Below are 20840 nucleotides of genomic sequence, written 5' to 3'. Positions count from 1 at the left end.
AGGCCTCTGGCTGTCGAGGGACATACAGGGTAGGATAAAGAAAAAAAGGGAGGCTTATGACAGATACCGAGGGCTAAATACTGCAAAATCTCTAGAGGAGTATAGAAAGTCCAGGGATGAAATTAGAAAGAATATTAGGAAAGCAAAGAGAGAGCATGAAAAATTCTTGGCAAGTAAAATTAAGAGCAAGAGGATAACTAAAGAAAGGATAGGGCCTATTAGAGACAAGGAGGGTAATCTGTGTGTGGAGGCAGAAGATGTGGGTATGGTTCTTAATGAATACTTTGCATTTGTTTTCACAAAAGAGAGGGGTGATACAAACACTACTATCGAGGTGGTGTGAAATATTAGATGAAATAAACATACTGAGAGGAGGTATTAAGGGGTTTAGCAGCTTTGAAAGTGGATAAGTCCCTAGACCTGGATGAAATGTATCCCAGGCTGTCAAGTGAAGTAAAAGAGGAAATAGCAGAGGCTTTGATCATCATTTCCCAATCCTCTCTGGCTTCACGTGTGGTGCCAGAGGATTGGAGGACTGCTAATGTGGTACCTTTGTTTTTAAGAAGGGAGAAAGGAATAGACCAAGTAATTACAGGCCACTCAGCCTAACATTAGTGGTGGGAAAATTATTGGAAAAAATCCTAAAGGACAGGATAAATCTTCACTTAGAAAGACACGGATTAATCAAAGACAGTCAGCACTGATTTGTTAAGGGAAGGTCATGTCTGACTAACTTGGTTGAATTTTTCGAGGAGGTAACCAGGAGGGCCGATGAAGGCAAAGCATATGATGTAGTGTATATGGATTTTAGGAAGGGTTTTGACATGGCAAACTGGTCACAAAAGTAAAAGCCCATGGGATCCAGGGCAAAGTGACAAGTTGGATCCAAAATTGGCTCAGAGGCAGGAAGCAATGGGTAATGGTTGATAGATGTTTTTGCTGCTGGAAGGATGTTTCCAGTGGGGTTCTGCAGGGCTCAAAAGTAGGTCCCTTGCTTTTTGTGATATACATCAATGATTTATTCTTGAATATAGGGGACATGATTAAGAAGTTTGCAGATGATACTAAAATCGGCTGTGTGGTTGATAATGAAGAAGAAAGCTGCGGACTACAGGAAGATATCAATAAACTGGTCAGGTGGGCAGGACAGTGGCAAATGGAATTTAATCCAGAGAAGTGTGAGGTAATGCATTTGGGGAGGGCTAACAAGGAAAGGGAATACACATTAAATGGTAGAATACTGAAGTGTAGAGGAACAAAGGGAACTTGGAGTGCATGTCCACAGATCCCTGAAAATAGCAGGCGAGGTAGATAAGGTGGTTAAGAAGGTGTATGGAATGCTTGCCTTTATTAGCCAAGGCATAGAATACAAGAGCAGGGGGAGTTATGCTTGAACTGTATAAAACAGTGGTTACGCCACAGCTGGAGTACCGCATGCAGTTCTGGTCATCGCATTACAGGAAGGATGCGATTGCACTGGAAGAGGGTACAGAGGGGCTTTACGAGGATGTTTCCGCGAGTGGAGAATTTTAGCTATGAGGACAGATTGGATAGACTGGATTTGTTTTCATTGGAACAGAGGAGGCTGAAGGGAGATCTCATTGAGGTGTATAAAATTATGAGGGGCCTAGATATAGTGGATAGCAGAGGGGTCAACAACCAGGGGGCATAAATTTAAAGTCATTGGTAGAAAGTTTAGAAGGGATTTGAGGGGATATTTCTTCACACACAGGGTTGTGGGAGTCCAGAACTCACTGCCTGAAAGGGTCGTAGAGACAGAAACCCTATCCACATTTAAAAAGTACATGGATGTGCACCTGAAGTGCCATAACCTTCAGGGCTACGGACCAAGAGCTAGAAAATGGGATTAGGCTGGATAGCCTCTTGTTCACTGGCATGGACACGATGGGCCAAAATGACGACCTCCCGTGCTGTAAACTTCTATGATTCTATGAAATAGTACCATTTAGATCATAGTACTTCTTCATGCTTTTTCTCCTAAAGTGCATTACTTCACACTTATCCGCATTAAATTGCATCTGCCATCAATGTTCCCGTTATTTTTTGGGGATGTGCTTGCAACCAATTCAATTTACCGCGCACACGCAGTTTTTCCTGCTTAAAAGCCGGTGAGCCAGCTACATGGGAGTTGCATAGCCGCACAACTTAAAGGGAACATTGTCTGCCATGCATTTGCCCATCTGTTTTATGTTCTCCTGAAGTCTGCTATTATGTTCACTATTTACTATGTTGCAAAGTTTTGTATCAGCTGCAAACTTCAAAATTGTACTCCCTATACCCAAGTCTAGGTCATTTAGAAAACAACATAAGCAATGGTCCTCATACCAACTCCTGGGGACCTCACTGCATTCTTCTTTACAGTCAGAAAAACATCTGTTCACCACTACTCTCCGCCTCCTATCCCTTGGCCAATTACATGCCCAGTTTTCCACTATCCCTTTAATAGCATGTGCTCCTATTTTCCAAATAAATCTGTTACAGAGTACTTAATCAAATGCCTCAAATGTCAAAGAACTCAGACACAATTTGCCTTTAAGACATTCATGCTGCTCCAAGTGAGAATTCATTTTGTCCTTGACAGTGGTCTCTAGTAATTTTCCCACCAGTGACATTAAACTGACTGGATTATAGTTACCAGGTTTATCAAACTCCCCTATTTTGAACAGGGGTGATGGAGTCATTGGCAAGGGTTTGGAGTTTGTGACAGCAGCTGAAAACAATGGCTTTGGTTTTCCCACTGTTTAGGGAGAGGAAGCTCTGGCTTATTCAAGACAGGAGCCTGGATTTCTTTCTCGCTGGCAGAAAGGGCCAACCACCTGTCGATGTGAATCTGCTGGTAACCCGCTTTGCTCCCTGGGCCCTCATTTGCTCTGTACGGGTGGAATTAGAGCAGCAATGCCACTCCTGTTAGATTTGCCGCTGCTGGGAGGAAGGAAAATACGGTTAGTATACAACCTTTAAAAAGCTGCGGCCATTTAAAGGGCAGCATCACTTTTCCACAAGAATGGCTGAAGCAGCAACAGCCCCAGGATTGTCAGCAGCTGGAGAGACTGACAGATTCTCGGATGGATCGATTTCCTCCCATACACCATCTCTCCGTATTTGAGGGCAGAATTTTCCGTGGGTCAGCGGGTGCGATCGGTGGTGGGTTGGGTGGGAAAAATTTTTTTTAATGAGCCGGGACCCAGCTATGAACCCACCTCAACGCACCTTTCATAAATGTCAGGTCTGTCAGCCCTGAGCAGACCTGACACACAGCGGTGGGGGAGGCAATTCAGGTCATTATGACCTTGTTAAGAGGATTAACAACTATTATGAGTTCACCTTTAGAACTTACCAAGGGTCCATGCTGCTCGGGGATCATGTCAAGTAAGCAGGGCGGGAGTTAAATGGCCATGGAATCATCTCATTACTTGACAGCTGGAAATTAGATAAAAGCTTCCATTTCACAGCTGTTCAAGCTCAGGAGCTATTGCTTACTGCATTTGGAAATCAGATTGAGCTTTATGCAGGTTGCAAGTGTTTGGAGCAAACTCTCTATCCAGTATCACCTCATTGGAACAACCTCTTTCACCATTGACAGATCGCTTCTGTCGTCGCTACTTCACCTGTCATCTATTCCATCAGCATCGGTGCCCTTGAAACTCTCTCACCTTGGTCCTCAGAATCCAACCACGATCAGCCCCAAAACCAGAAGCACCAGGCACACCAGCATCAACAACACCAACCTTCTCTGCAATAAACTGATGCTGCAAAGGAAACAGGGCATCAGCTCCAGACCATATTGCTGCTGGGACGCCAGCGAAAGCATCACAATGGCCAGATTTACTTTACTTGACGCTATACATACTGGCTGCCACATGATGCACCAGATTGAGACACCACTCCATACCAACACCAAAAACCATCCCAACAATGCCCAAGCCATTCCTTTCAGACTCATCATCATTGCGTGGTACCATTATTTTTCGCTGCAACTCACTAAACCACTTCCAAAGATGCACACAAATCTGTCCAACAATGCAAAGTGTTGAAAATAAAGATTTCAATATTTGACACCACATTAACAGAAACTTTACATGAACATTGGCTAAAACACCCAAGTGCTTAACCTTGTGTGTTGTTAGTTGGTATGATTGGACTAGGATGAGGGTGAGGGGTGGCTAGTGAGATGGGGAACTGATAAAAGAGGGATGGGTGGAGGTGCAAGGTAAGTTGGTGTGAGTAAGGATGTGCTGGAGTAGGGTAGGGAAGGCAGAATGATGGGGATGTGATGAGTGGCATAGCAGGATGAAGTTGAGTGTGGTTTTGCAGTAATGTTTCGTGATCGACTGAGATCATTGAAAGGTGTCATGTATGTACTTTTGGGATCACTAACCACTAGATGGCGTCACTGTTGGAGGCCATTGGGCTGAATGCACATGTGCGCAGCCCAAGTATAAAAGGCCAGCCATTTTGTATATTAGTCACTTTGGGCCTTAATAAAGCAGAGCCAAGGTCATACCTCTTGGAGTTAAACATTATTCAGTCTCACAGTTATTGCATACACAACATTTGGCGACAAGGCAACAAGAACCTTTGCATGCAAAAATGAGCACAATTGGATTGTAGGAGTGATTTGTGGATGGAAAAGATTGGGCAGACTTTTTGAGCCAGTTCTTCGTGGCCAACAAAATGGAGGAGGTCGGCGACACAGATCGGCGCCAGGCGGTGTTCCTCACGGTTTGCGGTCCAAAAATTTATGGTCTGATAAAGAATCTACTCCTACATGTGAGTCCAACAGAGAAGACGTATGAAGAATTGTGTACACTGGTACAGGACCACCTTAAGCCAGACGAAGGCATCATCATTTCGAGATACAGATTTTACACGCACGTTCGTTCAGAGGGCCAGAATGCGCCGGAATTCGTTGCTGACCTGAGACGTCTAGCGGGATCGTGTAAGTTCGGCGCTGTGTTGGCAGACATGCTGCAGGACTTCTTTGTAATCGGCATCAACCACGAGGTGATCCTGCATAAACTACTAGCGGTGGAGACGTTGGACTTGAACAGGGCCATCATGATCGCTCAGTCATGCATGACAATGGATAGAAGTCTAAAGCAGATATCAGTGAAAAATCGAAACTCGGCAAGTACTGTAAATATGATTGATTCGGCGTTTAGCAGAGCAGCACATGGCAGGGCCTACCCGACTGCGTACGCAAAACCTGTGGCTGACCAAAGTCCACCAGCAGGAATGCATCCGACTTCTCCATGTTGGCATTGTGGGGATAATCACCAGCACCAGCAGTGCCGATTTAAGCAATATAGTTGCAAAGACTGCCTGAGAGTGGGGCATCTCCAGCGCAAGTGTCCGCAGATGAGCAAGTGTGCTGCAACACATGTGGAGGATGATGGTCAGACTAATGCGGATCCGAGATACCAGAGTAGGAAGTGTATGGACTGTACTCGTTCCTAACTGATCATTATTGGTTTGCTCTTAATGTGGAATTTAATGGGCTGCCGGTATCGATGGAACTGGACACTGGGGCGAGTCAATTGATAATGAGCCAGAGGGCATTCGACAAGCTGTGGGATACTAAGGCTGTGAGGCCCAGGCTGAGTCCAGTCAATGCCAAGTTGCGCACGTACACCAAAGAACTCATAACGGTGATTGGCAGTGCCACAATTAAAGTGTCGTATGGCGGTGTGGCTCACGAGTTTCTGCTATGGATTGGCCCAGGCAATGGCCCAACGCTGTTCGGCAGGAACTGGCTTGAAAAAAATCAGGTGCGATTGGATCAGGTTCCATCAAAGTGTTGTCGTCGGAGAAAGATACATGTGCCCAAGAACTGAGCAAGTTCCCCTCGCTGTTCGAATTGGGCATCGGCAACTTCAGGGGAGCCAAGGTGAAGATCCACATGGACTTGGATGCAAGACCCATCCATCATAACGCTCGGACAGTTCCGTATATGATGAAGGTCGAAATCGAACTGAACAGACTCCAGCGTGAAGGGATCATATCACCAGTTGAATTTAATAAATGGGCCAGCCCCATTGTTCCTGTGCTGAAAAGTGATGGCACAGTCAGAATCTGAGGAGACTACAAGGCTACGATTAACAGGGTTTCGAAATAGGATCAGCACCAGTTACCGAAGGCTGATTGCAACGCTAGCCGGTGGGGGGGGGGGGTGGGGGGCGGAGTCGTTCACCAAACTGGACTTGATGTCGGCCTACATGACACATTTGCTGGTCGAGATGTCGAAGACACTTACGTGCATTAACACGCATAAAGGACTGTTTTTATTTATCACAGGTGCCCTTTTGGAATTCGCTCGACTGCAGCAATATTTCAGAGGAACTTGGAGAGTCTACTGAGGTCCGTTCCTAGAACCGTCGTGTTCCAAGATGACATCTTGATCATAGGTCGTGACTCCGAGGAACATCTGAACAACCTGGAAGAGGTTCTACATCGTCTGGACAAAGTGGAACTCAGACTGAAATGCTCGAAGTGTGCCTTCATGGCACCAGAAGTCGAATTCCTGGGGAGGAAAATTGCTGCTGACGGCATCAGGCCCACGGACGCGAAAACCAAGACCATCAAGAATGCACCCAAGCCGCAGAATGTGACAATGCTGCATTCGTTCCTGGGTCGACTCAACAACTTCGGTAACTTCCTACCTAAATTGAGCACCTCATTAAAACCACTGCACATGCTGTTAAGAAAAGGCGACAACTGGGTGTGGGGTGCATCTCAAGACAGAGCTTTTGAGAAAGCCACTAATCTGCTTTGCTCTAACAAGCTGCTGGTACATTATGACCCATGTAAATGTTTAGTATTGGCCTATGATGCTTTGTCATATGGAATTGGTTGCTTACTCTAACAAACTAATGAGTCGGGTAAACTTCAACCAGTCGCATATGCTTCACAAAGTTTGTCTAAAGCGGAAAGAGCCTACAGCATGGTAGAGAAAGAAGCACTAGCCTGTGTGTATGGGGTTAAAAAGATGCATCAGTACCTGTTTGGTCTTCAGTTTGAACTGGAGACAGATCACAAGCCGCTCATTTCACTGTTCTCTGAAAACAAAGGTATCAATACCAATGCTTCATCCCGCATCCAGAGGTGGGCGCTGACATTATCCGCTTATGATTGTTATTCGCCATCGACCTGGCACCGAGAATTGTGCCAATGCTTTGAGCTGTCTGCTGTTGCCCACACCGGAGGTGGAAACGCCATAACCGGCGGACTTATTGTTAGTTATGGATGTTTTTGAGAGTGAAAGAACCCCTGTCACAGCTCAACAAGTTAAGACCTGGACCAGCCAGGACCCGATTTTATCGGTGGTGAAGAGTTGTATCCTCAAAGGTGATTGGTCTGCCATATCCAAGCAAATGTGCGAGGACTTTACATTCGTCGCAAAGACGAACTGTCTATTCAGTCGGGTTGTATACTGTGGGGCAATCGTGTTGTTATGCCCAAGGAAGGGAGAGAGAAATTTGTACGTGAGCTACATAGCGCACATCCTGGCATTGTAATGATGAAAGCCATCGCCAGGTCTCAAGTATGGTGGCCGGGAATTGACTCTGAGCTGGAATCATGTGTGCATCAGTGCAACACTTGCATGCAGCTCAGCAAAGCACCGGCGGAATCGCCACTGAGTCTGTGGCCATGGCCGTCCAAACCATGATCCAGGATCCACATAGACTTTGCAGGTCCCTTCCTGGGGAAGATTTTTTTAGTTGTGGTGGATGCATCTTCAAAGTGGATAGAGTTTATAATCATGTCGACCAGCACATCCACAGCTACCATTGAGAATCTCAGTGTCATATTCGCGACACATGGTCTGCCTGACATCGTTGTTAGCGACAACGGATCGGTGCTTCACCAGTCAGGAGTTTCAAGAGTTCATGAAACTCAATGATATCAAACATGTAAGGTCAGCACAGTCCAAATCTGCATCCAATGGGCAAGCAGAACGTGCTGTCCAAATCATAAAGCAGAGTATGAAGCGAGTAACCCAAGGGTCACTGCAGACCCGCCTTTTATTCATACTGCTTGGTTACAGGACAAGACCACGCATGCTTACCAGGGTCTCGCCTGCTGAACTAATGATGAAGAAAGGTCTTAAGACCAAGCTATCTCTTGTACACCCTGACTTGAATAATCATGTTGAATATAGAAGACAAAGTCAGCAAGGGTATCACGATCGCGCAGCTGTGTCACACGATATTTCTGTAAATGATCCTGTATATGTTCTGAATTATGGTCAGGGTCCCAAGTGGATCACTGGTACTGTCATGGCCAAGGAGGGCAACAGAATATTTATTGTCAAGCTCAAAAATGCAGGAAACATATGGATCAGACAAAGCTGCGGCACACAGACGAACCGGAACAGTCAGAGGAAGAGACAATCGACGACCAACCAACCTACCCCCAGTCATCAGAGGACTCAGTGGTCATCAGTGAATCGGGACTTTCAATCACTGACATGTTCAATGAAAATGGACTTTCAATCCCTGATATGGCCATTGCCACTCCCAACAAGGCAGTCACTCAGCCACCAATCACAACAGACTCTGAACACTCACCCAAGGCTGGAATTGAACTGAGACGGTCAACCCAGGAGCCTAAAACACCGGACCGTCTCAATTTGTAAAAGACTGTGTTAATATCTCCGAGGGGGGTATTGTCATATATGTACTTTTGGGATCACTAGCCACTAGATGGCATCAGTGCGTGCAGCCCAACTATAAAAGGCCAGCCATTTTGTATATTAGCCACTTTGGGCCTTAATAAAGCAGAGCCAAGGTCTTACCTCTTGGTGTTAGACTGAGTACTGTTTAACAGTTATTGCATGCACAACAACCACTGCAGCCTGGTCCTCCTGATGACATCCTTGCTTGTGTCTTCCTTTGCAACCAGGCTGTGTTGGTCTCTTCGGGCGGTGTCTTCCACCCATGGGAAGGGAAGAGGACCTCTCTGCATGCTGTGCCTTCCTCCATAAGCAATTGGAGGGAGTCATGGGAGAGCCTGGGTGCAGCCATGCACTTCTGTCAGTGTTTGCTGCAACTCAATGCTGTAGAACACTGGCAGCACAATTGTCAAAATCAATTTGTGCATGGTCCCTTTAAGGAAACTGGCTGATGAAGCATCATCAAATTACGTCATCAGACCTGCTTACTTCAATTGGCTGGCAAATGCACAGAGCAGGCTTAACAAGCCCAATCAGGAGAAAATCATTTTGGACAGCAGGGTGGAGCCGACAGTGAGGCCCGGATCCGCACCGACATTGCCCGCCAAGGTTGGTAAAATCCAGCCCACATTGTCAGAGGAACTCACTGCTGCAAAGGGCAACCACTGGAAATATTCAAGTGCTTTCTTTGCTCAAAACCATTCTGCCAGATCAAATTGTCTGCCATAGGAGCCATAGGTAGTTGTCAAGGACCCTTCATTTAAAAGGATAATACACCTCCAAACCTCATCATCATTGGGGACAGTGTTTATGCCACTCATATACCCTTAACATTGTTTTCGTTCCCTCCAAAGCAAAAGATAGCCTAAAACTGTCATCATAGAAATACAAGTGGGGGGAGGAGCAGCACTGAAAACCCTGAGCACACATGGAGAAGGCACTGCACATCATGGCCAGACAGACAGGGGAATCTGTGGGAGAGTGCGAGGCTAGAGGCAAGGTGGCAACAGAAGGTTGGTAAAAGCTGGGAAATGCTCACCATAAGTAGTTTCAGCTTTACCTGATTTCTCAAAATATTGCAATACCCTTACACTCAGCAACTATTGTTTCAAGGGGAGATTTCACTAGAATGGCATCTACACAAAATGTTTTGTGTTTCACATCATAGGGGGTGCCTTGTCGGAAGAGGCTTGTCATGATGATTGCCACCAACTCACTTCTACTGAGGAAGTAGTTGCCGGAACCATAGTCTCAACTGCTGACATTTCATCACCAACTGTGTCATAACATCTTAATTGTGCGAGCACCATTCAGGAGGAAATTTCTAGTGAGTTATAAGAGCCTTCACCGAGTTGAGCACTAAACACTAAAGCAACAACAACAACAATTGTATTTATATACCACCTTTAACATAGTGAAATATCCTAAGGTGTTTCACAGGAGTATTATGAAATAAAAAATTTGACACTGAGCCACGTAAGTAGAAATTAGTGCAGGTAACTAAAAGCTTGGTCAAAGAGGTATGTTTTAAGGATATTCTTGAAAGAGGAAAGAGATCTCGCGGGGTGGGCGGGGGCTGGGGCGGGGGTGGGGGGGGAGGGAGAGGGAGAGTGTGGGGCTGGAGGAGATTACAGAGATAGGGAGGGGCGAGGCCATGGAGTGATTTGAAAATATGGATGAGAATTTTGAAATCGAGACGTTGTTTAACCAGAAACCAATGTAGGTTAGTGAGCACAGGGGTGACGGTGCAAGTTAGGTCACAGACAGCCAAATTTTGGATCACCTCTAGTTTACATAGATAGAATCTGGGAGGCCAGCCAGGAGAGCGTTGGAATAGTCAAGTCTAGAGGTAACAAAGGCATGGATAAGGGCTTCAGCAGCGGATGAGCTGAGGCACTAGTTAGGATGAGGACCTGAGAATGCAAGAGAATGAGATCCATTCCTCCAGGAGGGTGGAGAAGTGACTGCCCTTGGCTGAGGAGCCAGGAGACCCAGATCTCAGTAGCCTAGTCTTCAAAAAAAACTGATTGGGGAGCATTATTCTCACATGGAGACAGTTTGAGATCATGAATGAGGAGGGGGAGTCCACTAGCTGCATCTCTTAACTCATTGCAGGAAGTTTTCCACAAACTGCAGAACATTCTGAAATCCGAGAGCCTGGGAAATTTCTGTGGCATCAAGATACCAGGAACCGCTTCCAAGACCTGGCTGGGACAGTCTGGTCTATACAATAGGAATCGCTCCTGTTAGTATACATTAGTAGCTTCTCTGAGCCTGTGCCCAGCACCAGTGGACTGCAAGTAGTGGGTGCAAATGTCAATGCCCCTCCAGAGAGTGACACTGAGCCTGCTGCCTTAATACCCCTCCAATTCTTTCACACGAGGGAGCTTCAAACAAGGGCCCAGTAGACCTTGCTACTGCAAGAGAAAGACAGTCAGATAGACAGCTGTTTCACTGAGACAAGAGTCATTTCAGGCCTTCAATGCTCTGGTGGACCATCTCAGCACATACCTCTCAATCTCATTTCACTCAAGGAGCACCTTGTAGGCATAGTAGATTAGGAGCACGAGCAATTAATTTAGCTGGCACAACATAGACAACAGTATTAAAAAGCAGCTGTCAATAGGGTGATTGGCATTTTTGGTAAATATTGTTCTGTAAAGTAAACACTACTTGGGAAATATAGACTTCTGTCTTATGAAGGAACTCGGCAGAGATCCTTGACAGTGAGGGACTTTGTGAAAGTGTGGAGGGAGAACAGGCAGTGACTCTATTTGGTGAGTGACCCTTTATTAATTGAAAGCACTGGTCCATCAGTTGTGCCCTCCTTTCAGTGTCTGGCTGGCTGTCCTGCTCCACACCATCTCCTTCCTGTCGCCCTCCTCATGCTCGCTTCATTATCATCACCTTCTTCAGCTTCTGGAAGCAGCAGTCCTTTCTTCATTGCCATATTATGCAGAATTCTACAATGATTCTTGAGACAGTCACTCGGCTGTATTGCAGGGCTCCACCAGATTTATCCAGGCACCTAAAATGGGGCTTGCAAATTACATTCCAACAGCACCATGCTCTAACTGGAGTACTGGTATCTTCTGCAGCAACATTGCTTCATTCACATCATCAATCCTAAGCAAATCACAAACAAAATTACTCAACTGTGCCCACCCTATTGGTACTTTTGTGCTGTGTATATTCATTGGAAATCAGGTTGCAAGTAGTAACATTTTTAAATTTAAGACCTCTTTTCACCTGCCCTATTTTTCCCAGACTAAAATATAACCTAAATCTTCAGGGGTGATGGTCAGTGATAGATGACAAAGAACTGGGAGAGATGTAAAATGGACTGCTGACCCATTGTCACCCATTTTACAATATCGCACAAATTCAAAATCTACCCCTTGGTGTGAAGAAGAATTTATTGATATCAGTCTTAAACTTACATTTAATAGTTTGAACCTTCTTGTGTGCTATTTTCACAATTTAATTTAAAATAATATTCTGGATTTCTCTTTTCCATATCGTTTACTATCTTGAATATGTTGTCACCTCACACATCTGTGTCCACCTTTGCTGCAAATTTGGGTTTGAATCCCTCCAATTGGATTCGCGCCACAGCACCAAAAAGGTCCTAACTAAAGTCTCAAATGACATCCTCTGTGATTGTGACCGTGGTACATAATCGTTCCTCATTCTCCGCAACCTTTCCGCAGCCTTTGGCATAGTCAACCACCATCCTTGTTCAACGTCCATTCTCTTTTGTCCAGCTCAGTGGGACAACCATGGCTGGTTCCACTCATACCTATCCAATTGTAGCTCACCCACAGTGGTTTCTCATGCTACCTCCAGAGTCCCCATGGATCTGTCCTTGGGCCTGCTCCTTTCCTCATCTACATACTGCTCCTGGATGACAGCATAAACTTTGGATCCTTGTCATTGGCTCGATCCGCAGCTGTCTCGGTCTGACCCCCAACTGTCCTCAACCTCAGCTTCCTATTCAACCCTGAACTGAGTTTCAGACCCCATATAGGGCCCAAGTTTCCACATAATTTGCGCCTGATTTTTAGGAGCAACTGGTGGAGAACGGACTATCTTAGAAATCGCAATTCTCCACATTTTTTTTTCTGCAGTTCTAGTCAGGTAGAACAGTTCTACTTTGGAACAGAATTTTTTCTTCAAAAGGGGGCGTGTCCGGCCACTGACGCCTGATTTGAAAGTTTCCAATGTGAAAACGTACTCCAAACTAAAGTAGAATGGAGCAAGTGAAGATTTTTGTAGAACTGAAAAAACCTGTTCTACACATTAAAAAATCAGGCGCAGGTTACAAATTAGGCGTCCAGAACGAGGTGGGGGGGGGAAGGGAAGTCATTAAATTCTATAATAAATCCTTATTTATACTTATACAAATATTATACAAATAAATCCAACCTGAATAAACATTTATAAGCAAAGAAAAGATTAAATAAACCATCTTCCTACCTGTGTGAAAGTGCTTCAGGCAGGCCTTTCAGGACCGAAGGCTGAACGGGCCGGCCCGAGACTTCGGGCAGGGCCCGTCCCCAGCACCAGATTTACAGGTAGATGGCGTTGGTTTGGGTCGGGTCGGGGAGGTTCGGTTCGGTTCGGTTCGGGTCATGGGGGGAGGGAGGGAGAGAGAGAGAGAGAGAGGGGGGGGGGGGAGGGAGAGAGAGAGAGAGAGGGGGGGGAGGGGGAGAGAGAGAGAGAGAGAGAGAGAGGGGGAGGGGAGAGAGAGGGGGGGAGGGGAGGGAGAGAGAGGGGGGAGGGAGTGAGGGAGGGAGCGAGGGAGAGAAAGGGGAGGGAGAGAGAGGGGGGGAGGGAGTGAGGGAGGGAGCGAGGGAGAGAGAGAGAGAGAGAGGGGGAGGGAGAGAGAGAGAGGGGGAGGGAGAGAGAGAGAGGGGGAGGGAGAGAGAGAGAGAGAGAGAGAGAGGGGAGAGAGAGAGAGAGAGAGAGGGGGGAGGGAGAGAGGGGGGAGGGAGAGTGAGGAGGGGGAGGGAGGGAGGAGGGAGGGAGAGTGAGGAGGGGGAGGGAGAGGGAGGAGGGAGGGAGAGGGGGGGGGGAGGTCAGGTCGGATCCAGTCCGGGAGCGGGAGTCGGGTCGGGTCCAGTTGGGGGGGGGGGGCGGGAGCAGGAACAGGAGCGCGGGTCGGGTCGGGGGGGCGGGGAGCGGGAACAGGAGCGCGGGTCGGGTCGGGGGGGCGGGGAGCGGGAACAGGAGCGCAGGTCGGGTCGGGTCCAGTCGGGTGGGGGGAGCGGGAACAGGAGCGCGGTCGGATCGGGTCCAGTCGGGTGGGGGGAGCGGGAACAGGAGCGTGGTCGGATCGGGTCCAGTCGGGTGGGGGGAGCGGGAACAGGAGCGCGGGTCGGGTCGGGTCCAGTCGGGGGGGGGCGGAGCGGGAACAGGAGCGCGGGTCGGGTCGGGTCCAGTCGGGGGGGGGGCGGAGCGGGAACAGGAGCGCGGGTCGGGTCGGGTCCTGTCGGGGAGGCGGGGAGCGGGAACAGGAGCTCGGGTCGGGTCGGGTCCAGTCGGGGAGGCGGGGAGCGGGTGTCGGGTCTGGTCCGGAGGCGGTGGGGGGGGGGGAGCGGGGAGCGGGTGTCGGGTCTGGTCCGGAGGCGGGGGGGGGGGCGGGGAGCGGGTGTCGGGTCTGGTCCGGAGGCGGTGGGGGGGGGGGAGCGGGGAGCGGGTGTCGGGTCTGGTCCGGAGGCAGGGGGGGGAGCGGGTGTCGGGTCTGGTCCGGAGGCGGTGGGGGGGGGGAGCGGGGAGCGGGTGTCGGGTCTGGTCCGGAAGCGGTGGGGGGGAGCGGGGAGCGGGTGTCGGGTCTGGTCCGGAGGCGGTGGGGGGGGGAGCGGGGAGCGGGTGTCGGGTCTGGTCCGGAAGCGGTGGGGGAGAGCGGGGAGCGGGTGTCGGGTCTGGTCCGGAGGCAGGGGGGGGAGCGGGTGTCGGGTCTGGTCGGGGGGGGGGGGGGGAGCAGGAGGTGGCCGTGGGAGGAGCCTTATTCACGCAGCCCCAGTGAGGCCATTCGGCCAGGGCTAGGGGCTGCATGCTTCGGGCCCCTCCCACACAGTTCGGCGCCTGGAGCTACTGCACTTGCGTGCCCACTGTAGCGCGCATGTGCAGAGGTCCCGGCACTGTTTTCAGCGCAGGGACCTGGCTCCGCCCCCCCACAGCTTGTGCTGGCTGCGCCGAGGGCCAGAGGACCTGCAGGTAGGTGGAGAATACGGAGGATTTTTTTAGACGCACTTTGTGGCGCGAAAAACGGGCGTCCAGGTCGGGACTGCGCCGTTCTAGGCGCGTGTGGAAACTTGGGCCCATACTCTCTATCACAAGAACCACCTACATCCACTTCTGCATGTGCCTCAGGCAATATGCTGCTGAAACGCTCATCTATGCTTTTGCATGCTTCAGACTTTATTATTCCAATGCTCTCGTGATCAGCCTCCCATCCTCCAATTGCTATAAACCTTAGCTTATCCAAAACTCTGCTGCCCCTATCCTATCCTACCCTACACCAAGTCTTGCACATCAATCACCTTTGTCCTTGCTAACTTAAATTGGCTTCCAGTCCTGCAATGTCTCAAATTTAAATGCTCATCCTTGTGTTTAAAGCTCTTCATGGCCTCATTCCCTCCATGTCTCCGTCACCTCCTCTCGTATTTCAACCTACAGCAGATCCCTGTTCCATGGAGCCACTGCCACTCAAAAACAGGGCTTTGGTTGGAGTGGGGAGTTGTAAAATGACAGCAGTAACTTCAAATCAGTATTTCCCACTCATTCACTGCTTTGCATGCTGCCAACAGTTGCTAGGCACACAAACCCCTTTACCAAGATAACATCCTGCGCATTTCCAATCGGACGTGTGCGTGTGCATCATAGACCCCATTTTCCAGTCTTATATGGGAGCAAAGTGTCTAAAAACTGGGCACTACATGAATCAATTCAGCTCTCCTTGTGTTTAAACCAGAACCAACAATTGTGCCAGTAATGCCCAAATAAAAGTTAGTCTTTAGCATTCCCCCAAACTCTCCATTACTCTGATTCTGGCATTGTGCATTCTGCCTTCCTTTGCACCATGATTTGAAATTCCTCCCTAAACGCCTCTACCTTTCCTCCTTTAAGATCCTCCTAAAATCCTACCAATTTGATCACCCCCCCTAATATCTCTTTCTTTGGCTCGGCATTCATTTTATTCCTCATGCCTCTGTAAAGCGACTAGATTTTTTTCTATGTAAGTCGTTCTTATTGTTAACTATCTTGTACCTCTAGAAGATCACAGCCTGAAAATTCAGCTGCATTGTGCCCATTGGGCACTGAATGGCCTCCTAAGCCTCCAATATGGCTGGTAGGAAGCGCACGCTCATTACGCAGTACACCTCTCACCATATTGGTATAGGCAATCCTCCTAGCCCCCAAGGAACCCTCCTGAAGAATAAAAACATAATTTACCTTAGCATTTTCTTGTCATCCTGCTAGGATTGTGTGGTGGGTTTATCACTAGCCTCTCTTCCCCCGAGTCTGCATCCTGTGAGGATTGTCTGGTGGGTTTATCACTAGCCTCTCTCCCCTGAGTCTTCATTAAAATTATGTTGAGGCACTGACGATGTCATTGGGCCACAACTTTCGGATTTAATTTAGGTTCACACCTGATTGCAGCGGGAGCATTCGGCTGGCTTCAAAGTCAGCGAAGATAAGATGTTGTCGGGTGTATACGGTGCAGCCTTGGCTGATTCTACCCCCTCCCCTGCACCATTACTGCCAGCTGGAGGTGCAGGTTAAACTTGATCCAGTCTTTCTGTTGTTCTATATTAATAAAACTTGATTTTTTTTTTTGGAATGATAACATTGTCTTTCTTTGGGAAGCTGATACTATCTTTTGAAAATTAGGAATGGCGTCTGTGAATATTCACAATGAGTTTCCTGAAGTGTGCAAGCATTTGCAGAAAGTCCCTGACACACACAAGTTTGAAAATCAGTGAATTAAGTTGAAATGTAATGTTCCATTAATTAAAATGTTGTACTGAGACAGACTTAACAAGATTATGTATACTAATACTGTAAATTCTCCTTGTTTTAGGAGATTCACAGAAAATCGAAGAAATATATTTTCAAATACTGACACCTGGAATACAGATGAACAATTTAAACCAAATGGAGAAGACAAAATATATGCAACTTGCAAGGTTAGAATATGGTCACATCAGAAATACGCTTTTGAGTCCTTATTTAATGGGTGGAGGGGAGGGGAGGAGTTGACAAACAATGCCATATGAACATACTGTAGTGAAATGAGGCCACTTTCAGAGATTAAAATCAATCAGTATTGATTTAATATATATTCATGTAGAAGAACACATGCAAAGTGAACAAAAAAGCATCCATACACATGCAGGTTAATAAATTATAATATAGGCATCATTTCTTTATTATTTACACATTATAATGACTACCCTGACAAAATGCCCTCTTCTATGATAGAATCAAATATTTCATTTTCTGATAAAACTCTTTCCAACTTCTGATGTAAACCATATGTCAAAACTCAATAATAGTCCGAAACAGTTCTCGTTGATGGAAATAAAGAGAAAATTAATAGTTAAAAAATAAGACATGACAGCAAATCTCAACAATGAGAAAAGATAAACTATCTATTAATAATTTGAAAAATGACTGAGGCCTTGCTATGGGCTGCAGCACAATCACAAGATACTGACGACGATATCAACTGCATGAAGCATTCAAGCTTTGCCATCATGATTTATGTGGGGTAATTTTGTGAAGCTCCCCTGCTGCCTTGAGCCCTGCCGGCTAGACACAGGCTGGGTCAGAGTTTGGGCAATAACATTACAGCCCCAATTTTCCAATCTGCACTCATCAATAGTGAGGCCCCAAGCTGAGACAGCCTTTTGAAGTTACTTGTAAGATGTCGTCATTAGAAACCTCTGCTTGTGTTCTCATCCTTGTATCATCTTATCACTCATATTTTCTATATAACATATTGCAGACAGTACTGGAGCAGATTTTTACTTTTGTCGGGGTGGAAATCTGGTGGTATTGGCTGCGCATTATACACCCTGCCCGATATTCCTTTCCATTGACTTAATTGAGCGGGATGTGTGACGAGCAGGCAATTGGCTACCAAAATAAAAATCAACCCCGGTGTCTGTGTTATTGTCCCTTCCTGTTATGTTATTACTACAATTCAGAACTTTTCTCAGAATATATAAGCATCACTGTTTCTTCCTGTCGCCATGATGTTTAAGTTAGCAACAAAATATGTAATTGTTGAGGAAGATATAAATCCGTTTGAAAAAACTCTGTGGTGTTATTGGAAAATGAGTCTCTGAACCAGCAAGCGGTCAGCCAGAAATAAAAGATAAACGCCTATATAGTTAAACTTGGTGATGGAAATGTAAGATAGACAAACTTGTGCAGTGACATTTGGCAGCAATATCGGAAGATACAAAGCACTTTAATAGTTAAAAAGGCTAAGAAGACAATGAATAGATTTTTTTTTAATTATGAAAATATTTGACAGGGTGAATTGGGAAAAAATACTTCCTGTACTTGGGGAGTTAGTGACAACAAATCATCAATTTAAAATGGTGACTGTGAGTGAAGAGAGAGGTTCGCAGAAACTTCTTTCTGCAGAAGCTTGTTGGAGCATGGAATGATTTATTTACCACAGCGGGTGGGAGTGGTTGAGGCAGAGACCATTGCTTCTCTTTAGGAAAGATTAAAGAAAGATTTGAAGCACTGGAAGGTACAGGTCTATGAGGAGAGAGCAGGGCAGTGCTGCATTGTTTAGCAATGACATGATGAGCCAAATAGCTTCCTTCTATGCTGTATAATTTGCATAATTTATAAACTTGTATAATTTAAAATGTATAAAATCAAATGGGAAAACATACACTATGTACATTGAGCAGTGTTGCAATATTATGTAGGCGGTCAGAGTGGAGGGAAGAAATTGTAACCAAATAAATTGCCTAATATAGTTTTTTTAAAACACTTCAAATTATTTGTTATTTTATATATTAGAGAAAAAAAACCATACGTACGGTCAGAATTTCGCCCGCCCAACAGTTGTGCTACTGACCCTAATGAATTTTCCTGGTCAACCTAAAGTAAACAAAGCCCACCATGGGTGTGTGGCTGCTTCAGGACTCTGGCTCATGCCGCAGCTGAAAGGGGCCTGTCCTCTGCCATGCCAGGGAATAGAGTGGACTCTGCTAGATTCAGGGGAAAATGCCAGTAGGGAAGTGCAAATCGTTGCTCTGCAATGAAATGCACTTCCTGGGTAGGCCTTCGAATTTTGACACTTTCTACTGCCCTTTTTCTGTCCTTCTGCGCCTGCATCTTCTGGACTCCGCTCCCGATGCCTCCCGCCCGGAACCGGAACCGGAAGTGAGGCCCCGAACTGGGAGTGGGTCCCCACAATTGGTCACGTTGTTTCTCAGACCGGCGAGCGGCAGAGAGAGAGAGGCGGCGGGTGGCGAGAAATACGGGGGGGGGGGGGGGAGGAGGAGAGCGAGATAAGGGAGAGGGGAGAGAGAGAGACATGGGGGGGGCAGAGAAAGAGACGGTGGGGTGGAGGGAGAGAGAGACATTGGAGGAGAGAGAGACAGGGGTGGGGTGGGGGGGCGGGGATAGAGAGAGACTGGGGAGAGAGAGAGACACGGTTGAGGGGGGGGGGGCAGAGAGGGAGAGAGCAACCAAAAACCATAGGGTAGTAATAGTAGGGGATGTTAACTATCCAAATATTGATTGGGACAAATTTAGTGTGAAGGGTATAGAGGGTGCGAAATTCTTGAAATGCATTCAAGAGAACTTTTTTAGTCAGTATGTAGCAAGCCCAACACGAGAAGGGGCGGTCTTGGATTTAGTTTTGGGGAATGAAGCTGGGCAGGTTGAAGGGGTATTAGTGGGAGAGCACTTGGGTGCCAGTGACCATAATTCAGTCAGATTCAAGTTGGTTATGGATAAGGACAAGAATAGGCCTGGAATAAAAGTTCAGAATTGGGGAAAAGCTAATTTTGCTAAGTTAAGGAGTGATTTGGAAATAGTGGACTGATTTACTTGTGGGTAAATCAGTGTCGGAACAGTGGGAGGCATTCAAGGAGGAGATCCGGAAGGCTCAGGCCAAACATGTGCCTTTAAAGAAAAAGGCTGGGAAAAATAATTCTAGAACTCCCTGGATGTCTAGGGACTTATGGGGAGGATTAAGGGAAAAAAGGGATGCTTATGTCATACATCAACAGCTAAATACTTAGGATCTTTAGAGGAATATAGAAAGTTAAGGGGCAAAATTAAAAAGGATATTAGGAATGCTAAGAGAGAGCACAAGAAATTCTTGGCCAGTAAAATTAAGGAAAACCCTAAGATGTTCTATAAATATATTAAGAGTAAGAGGGTAACTAAAGAAAGGGTAGGGCCTATTAGAGACCATGAGGGTAATCTTTGTGTGGAGGCGGAAGATGTTGGTAGGATTCTTAACGAATACCTTGCATCTGTTTTCACAAAGGAAAGAGGTAATGAAGATACTGCTATCGAGGGGGAGTGTGATATTCTGGATGAAATAAATATAGTAAGAGAGAGGAAGTATTAAGGGGTTTAGCAGCTTTGAAAGTAGATCAGTCCCCAGGCCTGGATGAAATGCATCCCAGGCTGTTGAGCGAAGTGAAAGAGGAAATAGCAGAGGCCTTGACCATCGTTTTCCAGTCCTCTTTGGATCTGGGCATGGTGCCGGAGGAGTGCTAATGTAATACCCTTGTTTAAGAAGGGAGAAAGGGATAGGCCGAGTAATTACAGGCCTGTCAGCCTAACCTCAGTGGTGGGAAAATTATTGGAAAAAATCCTGAAAGGCAGGATAAATCTGCATTTGGAAAGGCAAGGATTAATTAGGGACAGTCAGCATAGATTTATTAAGGGAAGATCGTGTTTGACCAACCTGATTGAATTTTTTGAGGAGGTAACCAAGAGGGTCAATGAGGGTAGTGTGTACGATGTAGTATATATATGGACTTTAGCAAGGCCTTTGATAAGGTCCCACATGGTAGACCGATCATGAAGGTTAAAGCCCATGGGATCCAGGGCAAAGTGGGAAGTTGGATGCAAAATTGGCTTGGAGGTAGGAAGC

At 46.8% G+C, this 20840-nt stretch overlaps 1 protein-coding gene across 2 annotated transcripts in view; it reads left to right on the top strand.

Annotated features, from left to right (window-relative positions):
* Positions 1-20840, top strand: part of LOC139263035 (SH2 domain-containing protein 4A) — a 45200-nt gene that overhangs the window by 14765 nt on the left and 9595 nt on the right. For both annotated transcript variants that reach the window (XM_070878506.1, XM_070878507.1), the window contains exon 4: positions 16779-16884. In XM_070878506.1, coding sequence (XP_070734607.1) covers positions 16779-16884 — 106 coding nt within the window. The remainder of the gene's footprint in view (positions 1-16778; positions 16885-20840) is intronic.

Source organism: Pristiophorus japonicus, chromosome 4, assembly GCF_044704955.1.
Source record: "Pristiophorus japonicus isolate sPriJap1 chromosome 4, sPriJap1.hap1, whole genome shotgun sequence".
NCBI lineage: Eukaryota > Metazoa > Chordata > Chondrichthyes > Pristiophoridae > Pristiophorus > Pristiophorus japonicus.
This window is presented reverse-complemented; position numbering and strand designations above follow the sequence as displayed.